The 18392-nt window shown below is 51.0% G+C and overlaps 1 protein-coding gene across 1 annotated transcript; it reads right to left on the bottom strand.

Moving 5' to 3' along the window:
* Nucleotides 1-5013: 5013 nt before the first annotated feature.
* On the bottom strand, nt 5014-8403 carry NKX2-5 (NK2 homeobox 5). The gene is made up of 2 exons (XM_032851833.1): nt 7725-8403; nt 5014-6127 (listed from the first exon to the last, which is right to left on the bottom strand). The coding sequence occupies exons 1-2, from the start codon at nt 8053-8055 to the stop codon at nt 5487-5489; spliced, it is 972 nt and encodes a 323-aa protein (XP_032707724.1). The 5' UTR covers nt 8056-8403; the 3' UTR covers nt 5014-5486.
* Between the last annotated feature and the right edge of the window lie 9989 nt (nt 8404-18392).

Here is an 18392-nt window from a genome sequence, read left to right on the forward strand (position 1 = left end):
GCTCCCTGCCTAGCAGAGAGCCTGATGCAGGACTCGATCCCAAGACCCTGAGATCATGACCTGAGCTGAAGGCAGAGGCTTAACCCACTGAGCCACCCAGGCAGCCCCTCACAAAACCTTTTAAAGCCTCACTTTCCTCACCTGTAAAATGGAGCCCATGAGGATCAATTAATTATGGGGCTTTGATGGCCTCACACAGACAAAGGGCTGGCGGAAAGCCTGGCACACTTTAAACCCCTATTGAGGCTGGTTTCCCCTGACTCCCCCTCCTGTGGGACCTCAATGTGGAGCTTAGAGGCCAGACAGAACAGATGGGCTGTTTCTGAATAGTCCCCCCAAATTTCTCTTCCCTCCTATTGCCATACTGGCAGGCACTGGGGTGTATAACCCACAGGGATGGCTCTATTGTCTGCACCAACACAGGAGTGTCCCAGAGTACCTCTCCTAACTATCCTCTCGGTTTCACCTCTTTCTGCCCTCTTCCCTGCTCCCAGCGTCCCCAGGACTGCCTGGCTTGTGCTGTACAGCAAATACACAGAGATCCTGAGATGGAAGAGCCGGGCCTAGAGAGAGGAAATCTGACTCCAGTTTCTCCCAGGCCCTCAAGAGCAGAGCCTGAAAGTTCTGGGGCCTCTGTGAGTTGCGGTTCTGCAACTTGCCAGATGATGAGAATCACCTGGTTTTAAATGCAGTTTTCTAGTCCTGAGTCCCTGGGAGTCCAATTCAAGGGAGACAGGGCGGGCAGGGAGCTGGGTTTGTCCCATCCTCCAGTAGTGTGTGTCTTCCGACAAGCAGGAGAACTGCTGAGAATGGTTCAAGGCCAGGGCTCTGCAGGCCTCATCTGATTCAAGCACGGGCTCCCCTGGTCCACACTGCCAGAGTGGCCTCAGATAGGCACCGTCCTTAACTTCTTTGGGTTTCAATTCCCTCCTTGGGAAACAACGGGATAAGATTTGCAGGTTTAGCACTTAGCCCTAGGCCTGGCACAAAGCAAACCGGAACAGATATTAGGCAGTGATCTGTGTTGTTATCCTGTGCAGCTGTGGGTTAGAGCAGGGCAGAGAGCCTGTGGCTCTGGGTGACCATCCTGTGACGGGTGCTCATTTTCCACCCTGTTCTGTAGTAAGTTCTCCTGAGATGCAGCAGAGTGGGGTGAGGGGGACAGAGTGCTTCCCTGAAATCCCAGCTGCTATACCTCCCCCACTGTGAGATCTTGGGTGGGTCACATCTCTCTGTATCTGTTTCCTCTTCTGCCCAAAGTAAAAAATAGTTGTGCCTATCTCATAGGCTGGCATCATTATGCCTGGCACATAAAAGCCTTCAAAGAATCGTTAGCTAGTGTTACTACTGTACTCTTTAATCAATTGACAAACACTTTTTGGTGCCTTCTCTTCCAACTGGGGCTGGGATGGTGCTGGGCACTCAGGCTTCAGAGCCTCCCTAGGTTTTTAACCAAGTGTAAGGAGCAAGTAGGCAAGACCTGGGGACTGCACTTCCCACACAGGGGCGTGGGCCCCAGTCTCAGAGGAGGGGAGGGGCTCAGCTGTGGAAGGGCATGCTTTCCAAGGAGCAGGGCTGGGTTCCTGGTTGTTGTCAAGTTCGTGGATCTGCTGAGAGAAGTAAGGGTCCTGCGTGTTCTTTTAAACACAGGAATTGAGGGATGCATGGGTGGCTCAGTGGGTTAGTGACTGCCTTCCGTTAGGTCATGATGGGGGTGGGGGGTGGGGGGCAGTTCTGGGATTAAAGTCCGCATTGGGCTGGCTGCTCAACAGGGAGCCTGCTTCTCTCTCTGCCTGCTGCTCCCCCTGCCTGTACTCTGGAGCGCTCTCTCTCTCTCTCTGGTAAATAAATAAATAAATAAATAAATATCTTAAAAAGGGATAAACACAGGTACTGAGATACAAAACATGGCTTTGATTTAAGGGATAACTATACAAAATAAGATGGGAGCTATTCTGATTTGGCAAAAGCTTTATCTAATGCCTGGGAATAACGCAAGGAGGCGAGAGGACTTCTGGGCCAGAGCGGGGCCTGACTAGGTGTCCTGCCTTCTCTTTCTCGGGACAGGGGACTGGTTGGGGGACTCCCAGCCAGGTCTCTCCTCTGCAGCCTGCGCAGGGTGGCGCGGCGCTGCGGGCACCTCTCCACTCCAGCCCGGGAAGCCAGCTTCTTTTTCTATTTAATATCATGGTGTATCTCTCATTGTTTTCTAACCGCAGCGTCCTTGTTTGATTTTTTAAAAATTAAATATAACTAGTACCCTATGTGCTCCCCCCTGGCGTTCCGGGAATGTGGGGCCAGCCTACGCCACTCCAATCTCTGCGCGCTTTGATACCTCCGAGGCGGCCCGCACTTGCCATCTATTTCTTACTTTTCTGTCCAGTTTGAATTATCTCACTGCGTTTACGTAATAATTGAAAAACAAACACTACCGATTTAACGTGGGGAGGGATCTCTGTGTAAACGCGGGCGTTGTTCGTTTAGGATACTTCTGACGCTGCGGTGCCCGGGCCCCGGGATCAGACACCCTCCGCCAGGAGAGAAACAGTCCGTGCCTTGCGGCTTCCCAAAGCTCGGAGCACTAGTTTGCCCCCAAATGAGCCTGAATATGAAGACTGACATCCTCACCCTGCTGGTGAGAGAATGGGGTACGCTCAGTTCCATTGCCAGAAGCAGGGTCCCGCTGCCACTTTGGGAGAGAAACCAACGCAATGTGGCAGGCTCTCATTTCTTCAACAGGCCACCCCCTCTGCCCTTGGGGTTGATGGGGCCTGATGGGGTTCCCAGCTTCACGCTAGGGGAATGTATGACCTTGGCCTTTACCATAACCTCCCGTCCTCAATTTCCTGGTTTGCAAATGACGATAGATTAGAGAACTGCTGTAAAGCGTTTAGCCTGGAGCCTGGCAGTTGGTGAGTCCCAGGCCAGCCAGCCATTGTTATCTGTTTGTGAGAGACTTTGGGGGTCGCTCAGCTGGTCCCTGAAGGGACACGACATAGAGAGTCATCACAGAAAAATCCTGGTGCGGGGAGGGAGGCCGTTGCCAGGCTGGCTCAGTCAGTAGAGCATGTGAATCTTGATTTCAGTCTGTGAGTTCAAGCCCCATGCTGGGAGAGAGTTTACTTAAAATAAATAAACAATTAATTAATTTAAAAAAAGAAATCCTCATGGTATTATGTTAAGTGAAAGAAATATTCTCTCTAAAGTTAATGTCGATGTGTATAAGATGGAAAAGGCAAACGGATGAGCAGGACCCCAGGAGGTTGTGGGCTAATAGACTATTCTGATTAACATCGGTAATGTGGGTGAACTCCAGATGGAAGGATTTCTGTGGGTGTGTGAGTTAGGCCGCCTGCGGGCCAGGGATGCATGGTAGGAGAGTGCCTTCTGGTTTCGGAGGTAGTCTGAGGTCTGCTGGAGCTTCAGTGTGGCCCTCTGTGACATGGGACCAAGGCGTACATCAACAAGATGGATAGGAAGCGCTGAGAGCGCTGGCAGTAAAGGCTCCTAGCAGGGTCATAAGCCCAGAACATGCAATGCTGGGACTGAACTGAACACATCCTTCCCGGGGTGCTCACCAGCCAGCCGGGGTTGGAATTTACAGCAGAGGGAATAAATCTGGGGCCCAGAGTCAAGCCCTGAGCTCAGCCCTTCCCCCTCCTTCATTTAGCCAAGTGCATTAACTCTGTGATGGTCGATTGCCTGGCATCCAGCTCAGCACCTTGCTGGGCTGCGGCAAGCAAGCAGTGGAACTTCCTGGCATCTTCCCCTCTTCCACCAGCGGGTATGGTGAGCCTGGGAGCAGCGCTTACCCGATGACAAGACAGGGACTGGCAGAGCTGCATGGGCCCCGGCTGCAGGAGGGCTCCTGGTGGTACCAGGCCTGGCTTGGCAACTCTTCCTGTTCATCAGGGTACTTTAAGTCAAGTTTGGTCTCTGAACACCACAAACAATGTTTTGGCTGCAACCAGCTCTAGGCCAAATAGGTTAAGGCCCAAGGGACCAGCCCAGCACTTCCTGGGGAAAATCTCAGAAAAACCCATATTTCATAGGAACGCAAAGCTCCAAACTCCCTCCCTCCCGCTTTCATCCCTTTTAAAGTAGCGCTGTTAGTTCCTCTGAGCCGGGAGGCTGGGGATAGAGGAGTGGGAGGTCAGGTCCGAGCCCCTGTGTCCTGGTGGGACCTGGGCTCAGAGCAAGGTATTCTCGTTATCCTCATTTTACAGACTGGGTTATGCAGTGAGCAAGCCTTACAGCAAGCAGGTTTTTAGCTTAATTTCCTCGAGCCTTTTTCTCATCTGTAAAACCTGAAGAGTAGCACTTGTTTGATCAAGACTATGGCAAAATTTGTTAAATGCGGAGAGGAGAGGACAGCCATCAGGTTTCCCTCACTATGTGAATTCTTGTGGCCAAGCCACAGCTGGAGGGGCAGTTGGCAAGACACCTCTCTGTGGAGCCCACCGGCTGGTGAGGCTGGGGCCACAGGACCCCAGGCCCTCTTCCCAGCTGGGCTGGGGATTTCAGGGAAGCTTGACAAGAGCTTTGCTTCTAGGTTTTTCCATCTGTAAAATGGAGTAAGATGTTCTTTTAAGCAGAATGAATTATGGTATGCTCCAATTGCGGTGGACTGAGGTCCCTTTGCTCTCCATGTAATGCCCAGCACTTCAGCTGTGCCTGACATGTGGCAGGGTTCAAGGAAGTAAGATTGGGGAGCTCTAGGCAAGTGCCCTCTGTCTGGGAAGTGAGATCTCTATTCTACACTACTGGCTGTTTGCTCAGAGACAGATCATCAAACCTCTCCAGGCCTCAGTCTGCTAAACTTTAAAACAGGACCTCTTTTGGGGGAGTTACTGAATGTTATGCGAGAGAATGCCAGGAAGTATCTAACAAAGGACCCAGGACGAGTTTACTATCATTATCGAATTTGTTCAGTGAATGCCGGTACCTGAGACGCAAGACCAGCCAGGCAGTCGGGCTCTGCTTTCTAAAATGCAGTTTCTGAAGCGCCGCAAGCTGAAAGACGACACATGCGGGATCAGTGCACTCTCTTTAATGAGAAGGAGATTCCCATTTCTTACAGCAACAGGTAAAAACATAAATACGGGTGGGTGGGTGGGCGGCGGCAAGGCAGCAAGGGCCCGGGCGCCGGGCCCAGGCTCGAAGAAGGGTGCACCCGGGCTCCCAGTCCCAACTGGCCCATGTTCAGCCAGTTGGGGGTGCCCGTGGGCTTTTGGAGGGCACTCGGGGGCCACGGCTAAGGCACCAGGCTGCGGGATCAATCGCCGGCAAGATCTGTAAACGCGGCCACAAACTCTCCCGCGCTTGGGGACAAAGGCGCCTGGAACGGAGAAAGCTCCGAGGCCCCTGCGGGAGTGAATGTGAAATCCAAGGGACGTAGAGACACGTCAGGGGTCCTCCCTCCCCAGAGACTCAGTGTCCCTCTCTAGAGCTGGGATGGATCGGGGCGCCCCAGATTGGGCCCTTCCCTACCAGGCTCGAATACCGTGCAACGTGGACACTCCCGAGTTGCCCTGTGGAATCCCGGGGCTCTGTACCGCGTTCAAGTCCCCGACGCCAAAGTTCACGAAGTTGTTGTTGGTGGCGGCGGTAGCCGACTGCGCCGGGGGCGGAGCGGCTGGATAAGCAGCCGCGCAGCTGTAGCCAGGGTTGCAGGCCGCGCTCCCGTAGCCCGGGTAGGCGGGGTAGGCGTTATAGCCGTAGGCGTTGAGGCCTACACCGTACGCGGGCGCATAGGACGCCGAGTCCCCGAGGCAGGGCTTGCCGTCGCGCACAAGCACTGGCACGGCGATCCTGCGGGCCGGCGGCGGCGGCGGCGGGGGCAGCCCCACCAGCTCCAGAGTCTGGTCCTGCCGCTGCCGCTTGCACTTGTAGCGCCGGTTCTGGAACCAGATCTTGACCTGCGTGGACGTGAGCTTCAGCACGCTGGCCAGCTGGTCGCGCTCGGGCGCCGACAGGTACCGCTGCTGCTTGAAGCGCCGCTCCAGCTCGTAGACCTGAGCCTGCGAGAAGAGCACGCGCGGCTTCCTCCGCCGTCGCGCCCGGGGTCGCTCGGCGCCGTCGGCCTCCGGCTTCTCCAGCTCCACCGCCTTCTGCAGTGAGCACAGCTCTGCGGGGAAACAGAGGGGCAGAGGGACGCTCGGTCAAGTCAGAGAGGCCAGATCCGCGGAGTGCCTGCCGGGTAACTAGCCCTAGTGGGTGCCACCCGGCGCTGCCTGGAGAGCCCAGCTGGGCTGCGGCTCGCTCTGCCCAGTGCACTGGGCGCCACGAACAACTCGGTTTCCGACTTACAGTCAGCATTTGTTCAATGTTTACTATATTCCAAGCATGGCTCTAGGCACTGGAGAACATAACACAAGAGAGGTCCTGCCCTCGGGGAGTTCACGTTCTGGTGAGGGAGATGGACAGTGACTTAAGATTTCAGGCTGCAAAGAAAATAAAACCGGATGATGCCTGGGAGAATTAGTTTAGAGCTAGAGTGGTTTGAGAATTTAAATGAAGGGAGACCGAGGCCTCACTCCAGGATCAGTCACACTGTCTCAAAATTACGGAACCGCAAAGACACGGAAGGAGAAGAGGTGTTGGTTTGCTGATCGAAGACTCACTCCCGTGCAGCCACGAGGTTTGTCCAGCGCCCATGAAGCCGCGGGTGGGTAGGCTGCCTCGGATCCTGCCTGCCCGCCTACTCGAGTGGGTTTCCAATTGGTAGCGGTCAATTGAATTGACCTGCCAGCAGCTGCCCCGGGCCTTCCCTCCGCTCCTAGACGAACATTTCTAGGCTAGAAAGATCCCTTCTCGGTTCACCACGGCCCTTCGCCCAGCGCACCCTGGCACCTCGGATTAGCGCGGACCCTGTGTTGGGACAAGTTCTTCCCAACGTGTCCCTTTCCGTGGCACCGCCGGCCTTTCCCCTCTCCCGACCCGGGGCTGGATTGTGAGGCGAGCCCGCCACCTTCCAAGGTCCTCTCCATTGCCTCGCGCCTTAAGTCCCGCAGCATTTTCTAACTTCTTCCAGAAGAGAACCCCTCGACCCTAGTAGCGTGGGGAAACGGTGCGGGGGTGGGGGGCGGGCGGGGGGGGGGGGGGGGGATAAAGCTGCGAATCAGATTCCCGAGAGACCGCAGTATCTCATTTTTAAATCAAGGCCTTTGTACCCAAAGATTCCAATGCCCTGGCACAAAGGAGAAAAAGCCCCAGAAACCCGGGTTAGGGGTAGGATATAGAAGGTCCTGAACTCTTCTCCAATTGTGAACAAAAGCCTATCTGGTGTGCAGCAATTTACTCCTGTTTAGCTGTTTTCGGCAGATCCTGAAAAAGACCCTTAAATCCAAAAGAGATTTTTAAAAAACCCAAAACCTTGATATAGAGAATATCTCGTTCTCTGTTCTACCACAAACCGATCGCTAACTTCATTGAGCAAGGCTGCTGCCTCCTGCGCTTTGTTAGGCCAAAAAAAAAAATATATATATTATATTTCTTTTGTCTCTTGTTTCTGATCGTCTCAATCCAGCATTTCCTCTAAACCTCCATTGGACGTGGGGCTCAGGGGCCCTGGCGACTACCTCGCTTCTCACACTCAGAGCCCCCTGAGTTCGGCCCTCTGCCCAGGCACTCACGTCTCCTCCACCCAGGCTAGAATTTCTCAGCGGCGTTTGGGGACACAAAGCGGCCCCAGGAGGGAGAAGGGGCTGGTGTTTCCTCCTCACCTTTCTTATCAGCTCGAGGGTCCTTGGTGGGGTCAGGGTCGCCATAGGCACGCGGATAGAAAGCGGGGGCTCCTGGAAAGGCAGGAGCACACTTGGCGGGCGAGGGCGCGGGGCCCAGCTCGCCGCGCAGCTCTGGGAGGGCGGGCGCTGCGGCCTCCGGCCCCGCGTAGGCCTCGGGCTTGAAGGCGGCCAGCATGCAGGAGGCGGGCGCCAGCGTGGCCTCCAGGCGCGCGGAGAGCTCCCCGGCAGCCAGGCTGCGCTGCTGCTGCTCCAGGTTCAGGATGTCTTTGACCGAGAACGGCGTGGGCGTGAGCGCGGGGCTGGGGAACATGGTGGCAGCGCGCGTCTCACAGCGCCAGGTGGGCGGCAGAGAGCAGCGCTGCCCACGGCCTTTGGCAGCCTCGCTGCATGGTGCCCGTCGCCTGCCCGCGCACCCGCCTTCCAGCTCGGGTTGTGGCTAGGCGGCAGGTAGTGCGGAGCACAAGGGGCAGCAGAGGCGGGACCAGGCTAGAGGAGGGGGACTCAGCCTGCCATTGGGCCAGGGGCCCCGATGACAGGAGCGATGAACAGTTTTGTGTCACCTAATATAGTCATAGGGCTCAAAAAAAAAAAAAAAATCCTGTTCAGCTTTTTAAAGGGGCCGCGAAGGATTTGGAAGACTCTCCTACTGCTCCTGCAGCCTGACATTTCTCCGTAGTACTAGCCTGAAAATCCCACGGAAGCGCAGACGCGGGAAAGGACCTGATTCTTCTCCAGATCTGGCCTCTGGGCTGGGCTGGGTGGATCTGGGATTTGAATAAATGTTCCTCAGCACCTAAAACAGAAAGAGAGAATGAAGGACTGGTGGGGGTGCTGGGGGAGGGGAGTCGTTTCCAGGAGTCCTAAAGGCTTTTTTACGAAAGGAAGAGTTTGTATAAGAAAAGTAGCATGGGGGGGAAGGTTTGCTTTGGGGTGATGACAGAAGGGGGAGATTCTGGACAATTTGGGGATTCTCTTTGGCTTGACTTACAGGGCCAGTCATGCCCCAGTAGTCCCCTTTTCCCTAGCAGCCCAGGCCCTGGGGGCAAGGTGGGTGGTTATGGGGTGGTGGGTAGCCACCTTCTATAGCAGTGTGAAAGTTATACACACACACACACACACACACACGCACACACACCTCCAGGGGGCATCAGTTGCTATCAATCTCCTCTTAAAGAAATGACTTTCTCCTTAATAATGAGATAAATCCAGACTCCCAGCCGGTAAGCACAGCTTCCTAGAAGAGAGCTGTCTTCTAGGGCATCCTAGCTTCCAGCCACCTAGTTTCTCCTTTTCTGGAATCCACCTTGCCTGCCTCTCCCCTGTCCCTGCTCTTCTGCCTAGTAGCAAGGCCTCCAGGCCTCTGCAGTCCCGGGACCCCAGGCGGGGCCCAGGTTTAGCTCTCAGGCGGGCAGGGCTCCCTGGCACCCAGCCTGGCCAGGATTTCTCAGAGGACTCTGGCTAGCTTCGAGAAGGGAACCCTGTGGCAGTGGCAGGTCCAGGCGCTCAGGGCAAGGGCAGGGCAGACAGGGTGTTAATTTTTAGCCCCAGGGTCAGTAAAGTAGGGAATCTCCTATCGGACAAATCTGCCAGTATTTCTGGAGCACAAGCTACTGCGGCAGATCCTGCACCAGTCCACCTTATCCCTCTGGATCCCTTGGGAGTTCTGGTGAAAGCTTGGGCCATCCCCTGTCCCCCAGAACACCGGAGAGAGGCACTTTATTTTGTGTAGTTTCAGAATCCAGGAAGGCAGAAAGGCCCCCAAGTTAAGGTCGCTGCCTTACTCTATCTCTGGGGTTGGTAAGACTTGTTAAGGGAAGAGAGTTGATTTTCACAAGCTACGACCCAGGTTTGTGCTGGGAAGGCGCAGCCGGGGTGTGGGGACTTACTAAGAATGGAGACTGGGAGGGTTCCGCTCTTAGTAGAGGTTGAGTTGGGGACTAGGCAAGAAGTGCTTGGATAGAAGAAAGGTGCGAAGGGGCAAAGGCAAGCCAAGACCACAGCTCAGAGCCTGAGAGACTCTGTAATTCGCTCTCAAAGAGCAGAGGAAATGCACAGAGCAGAGGGACAAGGTGGTGTCTGTCCTGAATACGGACCTTTGGGTGCTGAAGCCAGACAGTGAGGTATGGGGCAGCATAGATGGGAGGGGTGAGATGGGATAAGCACAGACCTAACATTAGGACCTGTACGGACCCTCGTCAAACGCACACTTCTAGGACCCATGGCTTCCGGGATACGGCAATGGAGAGTGGACCACCGCGTGGCTCTCCCGGAGACTCGGAGCACTGGGACCCGACTGCCCGGAGCCAGGCGCCAGTACTAGACCCGGGCCTACGGGGCGGAATCTCGCTTCAAATTTTCCAGCCAGGGTCCACGCGCGGTTCTGGAATTGTTAGATAGGTCTGCCGAGAGATGCCTTTTTCAAATGTGTGTGTTTGTGTGGTGGGCGGTGGGGGGTGGAGTTCTCAAGCCCCAGGAACCCTCCTCATCCACCCACCTCCTAACCCTCCAACTCTGGTTCTCCCACGACGGACCTGCCGTTAAGTAGCCTCTCTTTCACCCCTCCTCGCCACTAGCTTCTCTTTCACCCCCTCCTCGCCACGCTTTTGGACAATGTTAGTTATTGCCCTCAACTAACCTAGCTTGGGGGCCTAGCTCTCCTTTGAAGATTTTGGGGGGGAGTGGGAAAGGATGCCTATCGTCTAGGCGGTGACGTCTGGCAAACGAGCCACATCCGATTCAATTAAATGTCTCATTCAAAAGAGCTCTGAGCGAGGGTCCTGGGAGCGCTGTTAAGTGAATGGGCTGGTCCGGCGGCTTGCGATGACAGTTTGAAAGATTAGTGTGAGCTGAAGCCTGAAATATTACCGTTTAATGGGGGGACATCGAGGCTGCATCCGGGATCCCTGTTCTTAGTTTTTTAATTATTATTATTACTATGTGTGTGTGTATGTTTAAGAGAGAGTTCTGGAGGAAGAAAAAAAAAATTAAAAACCCTGGCATTTCCTCTGCAAAACAAGGCGGTTAAGATTTATCACCTATTTTGGGCTATGGTTCCCAGGGCTGACAGATAGACCTGCGGGTCAGGTGTCATGAAAAGGGGAGGAAAGAAAACCTCCCTATTCCAACGAAGTGACTTCTTCACTCTCTATACCCTAGTGAATCCGGTAATAATTTCCCTTGTCTGTAAGACAGGCCTTAGCCGTTGCCGGAAAGAGGAAATCCAGGCAAAATCTAAATTGGGGCGACCCACGCTGGTCTCCACAGAGACATATCCAAGAGCGATTGCTAACTTTTATTCGTAGTTCGCACTTTCTGAGTAAAACTTTTTGTTTTCTTTAAATAGAAGTTGCAGTGGTTGGGGGTGGGGAGGTACGAAACTTGATTCTCCAGCCTCACTGGGGACACATCTTCCTTCTCAAGGGCGGCTGACCCAACCTGGCTGCCTCTCTAAGCCGCACTTTGGCCAAACCAGCAGGACAAACAAACAGCCTTCAGCCTAGAAAAGAGGAGAGAGAGAGAGAGAGAGAGAAAAGGAGGCAGAGAGGAGAGATCGAAAATCTATCCCTCTGTTTCCTTGCCTTTTAAAGAATTGGGGCTTTAAGATGAGCTGAATTCCAGACGACTTGAGCGCATTCTCCGCACATAAAATATTATTAATTGAAAAGGCGATCGGCACGGCCCGAGCCCGCCCCCCCCCTTTCCTGCAATCAACAGGGCCCGCCGCAAAAGGTATATATGATTAATTGAAAGATAAGCTGGAACTATCACCGGGAATGTCATTAATGCGCCGGGGAGACGTCCATTGGAGACAGGCGGCGTTATCCGCGGCTTTATCTTCAACAACGCCTCGCTCTCCGCCCTCGCTGGGGAAACAGATGGGGGTTTCTGTCTGGGACGCTCGCCCCATGTTTATATTTTGGGAAGAATCGCAACTCGTGGGAGTCCCCGGCCGGCCCCCTGATAAATGAACATTAGCACTTTTTCGGACTACTGTATCAACAAAGGGGCTGCGGCCCGGCAATAATTGGCGAGAAAGCAAACAGAGGGCGGAGAGCGCGCCTCTGCTCTTCGTCCGGCTGATGGATGAGCAGCGGCGGCTGCGGGCCGGGCTCCCGGCTCTCAACCCGGCTCCCGGGTCTGGCCGCGAGGCCCCTCCGCCGCCCTGGCTTCCTTCCGGACCCGGGATTGGGGGCGGGGGACGACTCTGAAGGCTACCGCTCTCGTCCTAGGCTCCTGAAAACTACAGGCGGCTTCCCGGGCCCCGCATTTTTCCTGCCTCCGGACTCGCCTCATTCAGGTGGCTCAGCGGATATCAAAATTCTCCTTTGCCGCTGTTTCTAGAGCTCTCACTGAGTGAGCCACGCGCTCTCACCTATGTCCTCGCTGATCTACTTATCTCGAGTACTGGGCAGAGGAGAAAGAGGCTCAGAGAGGTGAGGTGACTTGCTCAAGGTCATACAGATGGAAAAACGACAGTGTTAGAATTCGAACACAGGACTCACTACAGAGTTGTGAATGTTTTCTTTTCTTTCTTTCTTTTTAAAGATTTTGTCCATTTATTTGACAGAGATCACAAGTAGGGAGAGAGGCAGGCAGAGAGAAGGGGTGGGGGGGGAAGCAGGCTTCCCGCGGAGCAGAGAGCCCGATGCGGGGCTCGATCCAGGACTCTGGGATCATGACCTGAGCGGAAGGCAGAGGCTTTAACCCACTGAGCCACCCAGGCGCCCCATGAATGTTTTCTTTTATTGCACGTCACTGCCTCCTAGAGCCGCACCGACTGGAAAGGAAGCAAGATACTACCCTCCCTATCCCCTCACTCCCCGCAACTAGAGAAGAGGACCAGGCTGATGCAGGGTTCCCCAGAAACCTTCATCAAGGAGGAGGGACCTCCCACAACGAGATCCGTCGAGAGAGAGAAAAAGGAGAAATTTAAGATTCTTCCTCCTCCACTTCTTTTGGTAACAGCTTCATTGAGATTTAATAGATGTAAGTCACATACTATAAAATTCATCCCTTTAAAGTATACAATTCAAAGATTTTTAGTAAAACCACGAAGTTGTGCAACTATAGCTCAATTAATTTTAGGATTTTTTAAATCACTCTTTCAGGAGTGGCCATCAACCTCAACCCTCTCCCCCATGTCCTACCTCCCCAGCTCTAGACAACCACAAATCAGTCTACTTTCTGTCTCTATAGATTTGCCTATTCTGGACATTTCATTCAAATGGAATTATAATTCCATTTCTTTCAGCATAATGTTTTCAAGGTTCACCCATGTTGTAGCATGTATCAGTACGTTGTTCCTTTTCATGGTGGAATAATATTCTATTGTATGGATATACCACAATTTGTTTCTACATTCAGCACTTGATGGACATTTGAGTTGTTTCCACCTTTTTTTTTTTTTTGCTATTATGAATATTATGAATAGCAAAACCTTTGTGCCCACTTAACCTAAAATCTGAAGCTTTAGAGGACTGAGGACTTTCTGGCTCCTCCTCTGATAATTAACCCTATCCTTCCCTGAAGGCTGGCTTAGAAAGGCCCTGTACTCTGCTGTTGCTGTCTTGAAATTCTTGATAAGTTTTGAACTTATTAATAAGCACCACGTTTTCATTTTGCACAGGACCCCACAAATTATGTAGCTGGTCCTGCTTTGGGGCAGTCTGAACAGAGTCCTGGAAATACTATCTTCATGTTCCACTGTTATGTCTGGCTTTTGCCCTAGGATCAGCCTCTGCTAGCTAGCCAGGACAGGCAGGAAGTCCCCCTGAAGTGGTTAAGGGCTGTCTATTGAAAGATGCTTGGCCATAGGAAGGGCCTGAGGCCCACAGAAGGGGAAGCAGGGGACAGATTTACCTGGCTGGTGAATATTGTGTATGTATATGTATGAGGGTTTGTCTTTGTGGAGGGGGGGAGGGTAGTGAGGGGAAAAGCTACCCCCAGCCTCCAAGTGACTCCATAGCCTAGTCACTACTGGATGCATATTTCTTCCATATTTCTATATTTCTTCACCCACACTGACTGGGTGCCCACCATGCACCAGAAGCTGGGATTGCACAGCCCAAGTCACACAGACCCTCAAGGAGGCAGACTTGTACCAGAAAGTGTACTAGACTATGCACTAGTACTGGGTTCTGGTCCTGCCTCTCAGTGATTGGCTGACCCTGAGTACATCCCTTTTCCCTCTCTGGTCCCCAGTTTCATGTTTTTCTTTTTGGAAGTATTAGGCAAGCCCCCTCCCCAGCTGTGTTATTCTGGGCAGCATCCCAGGATGTTAAGTGAACTCACCTGGGCAGTGGATCCAGCAAAAAGTCATATTGGTTGTTGTCTAAACTACAAAGTGAAACTGATTAAGATAGGAAATAAGGTCCTTGACAATTGTGATATTACAGTATGGGGGGGTGTAGTACACATTTAAAATAAAGTGAAAGTGGTGTTAGAGAGAAGGAAATGGATTATTCTTTTTTTTTAAAATATTTTATTTATTTATTTGACAGACAGAGATCACAAGTAGGCAGAGAGGCAGGCAGAGAAGAGGAGGAAGCAGGCTCCCCGCCGAGCAGAGAGCCCGATGCGGGGCTCGATCCCAGGACCCTGGGATCATGACCTGAGACGAAGGCAGAGGCTTTTACCCACTGAGCCACCCAGGCGCCCCGGAAATGGATTATTCTTACACTGAATACATTCAATTCGAGATAGGTTAAAAATTTAAACCTAAGAATTAAAACATAAAAGTACTATAGATGATTAAGATAATAACTTTGGAGGGTTTGCATATTAGGAAGGGTGGATGAGGAGAAGTAAAGAACTAGAAACAATAAAAGACAAATTATATAAACCTGACGACATAAAAAGAAACGTGAACAACAAAAACAAGCAAGCAAACAAACAAAAACAAAACATAAATAGAATCAAAGAGAAAAAATATACAGCTTAATTACTAGAAATAATGACAACAAAAATTTTATTTCTACAATGTGGAAAGAGTTCCTGTAAATCAATAAAAAAAATGACTCAAGAAAACAATTGAAAAAAATGGCCAAGAGTAGCAGAACCTTGCTGATAAAATGAAAGTAAGAAAAGATGAAAGGAAGGTAAATTAAAACACAAAGAGGCAAACGTTTTCACTTATCAGATTGGCAAAAACCAAAGTTTGATGATTACACAGCTTAGTCACTTTTACATTGTTGATTGGAAATGCAAATTGATAAATCTCTTTTAGAACAGTTTGGTACTATCAAAATGAAAAATGCATAAGCCCTTTGAACTTATATTTCCACGTCTAGGACTCTATCCTATAGGTAATGCATACTAGAACAGTACATTTTTTTGAAGGTTTATTTATCCATTTATTTTAGAGAGATGGAGAACGAGCGTGTAATGGAGAAGGGGGCAGAGGGAGAGGGAGAGAGAGAATCCTCAAGCAGACTCACCACTGAGTGGGGAGGTTCATGTGGAGCTCAATTCCCGGACCCTGAGATCATGACCTGAGTTGAAATCAAGAGTCAGATGCTTAACCACTGAGCCACCCAGAAGCCCCAAGAAAAGTAGGGTTTTTAAAAAGATTTTATTTATTTATTTGACAGAGAGAGACAGTGAGAGAGGGAACACAAGCAGGGGGAGTGGGAGAGGGAGAAGCCGACTTCCTGCTGAGCAGGGAGCCAGATGTGGGGCTCGATCCCACCCCCCCCCCATCATGACAGGAGCGGAAGGCAGACGCTTAATGACTGAGCCACCCAGGTGCCCCCCAAGAAAAGTATTTCTATTGCAGATTTAATTTTTAAAGAATTAAAAAGAATTCTTTAAAAAGAATTTAACCCCCCCCCCCTTTTACCGGTCTCAGGGGAATAGTTAAAGACAAGTTATATTCACCAGCAGGCCAGAATACTAGCAGCCACAAGAAAAAATTAGAAAAAAATTAGTTACATTTATGTGTTTAAAAAAAGAGAGACTTTATTTATTTATTTATTTATTTATTTATTTATTTATAGGGAGAAAGAGAGAGTGCAGAGGGGAGAGGGAAGGGGAAAGAATCTCAAGCAGACTCTGCCCTGAACTTGGAGACCACCCCCCAACCCCTGTGGGACTCCATCTCACCACCCTGAGATCATGACCTGAGCTGAAATTGGGAGTCTGAGGCTTAACCAACCGAGCCACCCACGTCCCCCTAGTTATATTTATATGTATTCTTATGGATATGTTTTGAGTACATTAAATATCAAACTGGGTTGCAGAATTTGTATTTTATATATGGGTATATTCACATATATAGAATTACATGGATTTTGGGGGGAAGGATAAAGAAAATGGTAACGAAAGCTCCTGGGAAGGAGAGCTGGGGGAGTGGAGTCAGGAATAAATGACATTTTCCACAGTACATCTTTTAAGACAATTTCCTTCTTTTTTAATTTATTTATCATAAGCTTGTATTGCCTTCAAGAGACTTTTAAAAAACCACCATCAAGATAAGCCCTAAATGTAATGAATAAAATGCTGCCTTTATAGAAGGAAAGAGACTTAGATCGTGGACATATCTAGGCCAGTATCTCCTGTGGCACATGTTAAAAATGCACATTTCTGAGCCTCACGCCTCAGCTTGGAGTTTACTAATCAAGGGTGGGTATAGTTTGAGACGGAGCCCAAGTGACAGTCCAGTGAAATCTCAGCGCACACGAGGGGACTGGAGCTAAGCCACCAGTGGTAAGAAATCTGAATGGGGTGGTCAGTAGAGCCCCAGGGAGAGCGGAGTGGGATGGACTTTGTCCTATACTACCTAGGGATAGAACCTCAAGGGTCCTGACAGCCACTCAGCAAATTTGCCCTCTTGATTTTCCCCTAACCTGTCCCAGCAGCAGACCCACGTCTTGGGGTCACTGGGAATGCAGCCTCCTCAGAGTAGCCTGCACACTGGCTTGCTGGTTGAAGGTCCTGTGGGTCTGTGGCTGAGTGGGGCAGCAGATGAGGTTGGCTGGTGGACTTGGTAACCCCACCCAGGCCTGTCTCCAGGCCAGCAGAAGAGTCTGGCAGTTGCTGGTTTTCCTGGCCCCTGGTCTCCAGCCCACTGTCTGTCCATCTCTTGAGAGCTAACCTCCAAACACCTTTCTGAAATAGCTTTGAATCTGAACCAGATCTGGAATCTGTTCTAACAAAGCCTCAAAAAGTGACCCTTCCCTATCTTCAATGGTGTGAAATGGAGATATTTCATACCTAGTTCCCCCAGAGCTGGGACCCTTGCAGCTACTGATCCCAGACTGCTTGCCCTATGGGGAATTGGGCGGGATGGAGCCCCAAAGCTGTGGATTTGATGGTGCATAAGTGGCCAGGCCTGGGACCTCTCAGGCCACTAGGGACCCTACCCGCTTGCTTAGCCGTTGGACTCCTAGGTTTCCACCCTGGGCGTGTCTCTAGCCTTCCGGAGGCAGCTCTGGGCCTCTGCGTCTTTGCTCTAACCGGGACAGAGCACGGCCCGCGAGGGAACTGGGACACGTTGTCCAGGGCAACCTCCCTCCTGCTCCGGTGGCTTTCTATACCATGCTTCTCTGGCTCTCCTGTTCTGAGAGTCCTTAAGGAGATGACAGCCACTCACACTGCACACATAAGCTCTGGAAAAGTTCTGGGTGTTCGTTATTCGTTGGTGTGTTAAAATATGACCAAAAACCAAAGAAAGCGAATCTGAACATTACAGGTATTCTTCCCTTCCAAAATATTTTCTGGGGTTGGACAGAGCATGCTTTTCCTTATCCCTACAATGGGGTGTACAAGCACCTTTATTTTTGTTTTTGTTGGTTTCTTTAATAATTGTTTTATATTCACATCACCGAATATCCTAACTATATATTTTCAGAAAGTATTACACCATAAAAACCATGACAAAACCCAAAACAAACAGGTAAAAAAGCATACAATGTAAAGTGTCCCGTGCCTCTCCCCCAGCCACCCAGTTTCCTTCCCTAAAAGCAAAGTTGTTAGTGGTTTTATTTATTTTAAAAATCAACTTATTAAGTCAGACTGTACCTAGAACAAAATGAACACAGTTTAAGTGTACGTACAGTTCGATGACTCTTGACACATTGAGAAGCCCCTGTAAGAACTGCCACAATCAAGAGAGAAAACGTTGGCATCACCCCAGAAGGTTTCCTTCCGCCTCTTCTCAGTTAATTTCCATTCCCACTCAGGAGGTCACCAGCTTTTAAAAAGTCTATCTTTCTAGAGACATTTCCTGCAGATATCAGTATTATTATACATTGGTGCTTTTTTTTTTTTCCTTTTCTAAGAGCATCTACATTTTTCTAAGAGCAACTCTTTTGTATTTTTGCCGTGGGCAGTTTTCTTGTTAGTATCTTTGTGTAAGTCACTTTCTCATGCTTTGGCGGGGGAGGGGGGAAGTATGTTTCTAAAACCGAGTTTGTCTTGCAGCCTTAGACATCACCCGCTTTAAAACTCGTGTTAGGATTTGCCAAATCGGAGGGAGTCGTTTCCAAACCTCCGTTGTCGTTTTCGGTGAATTTGGCGCTCTCGTCTCGGTGTTCTGCTGCTCTCCAACCACCCCGGCCCCCGCCACCGCTGCAAATCGCTTTAGCGAAAAGCGCGCAGAGGCTGAGAGAGCCCGGAGGCTGGAATCCGTTCCTCAGGGTCCAGTCACTG

This window comes from Lontra canadensis, unplaced genomic scaffold (assembly GCF_010015895.1).
Source record: "Lontra canadensis isolate GAN:19392208 unplaced genomic scaffold, GSC_riverotter_1.0 scaffold5, whole genome shotgun sequence".
Taxonomy (NCBI): domain Eukaryota; kingdom Metazoa; phylum Chordata; class Mammalia; order Carnivora; family Mustelidae; genus Lontra; species Lontra canadensis.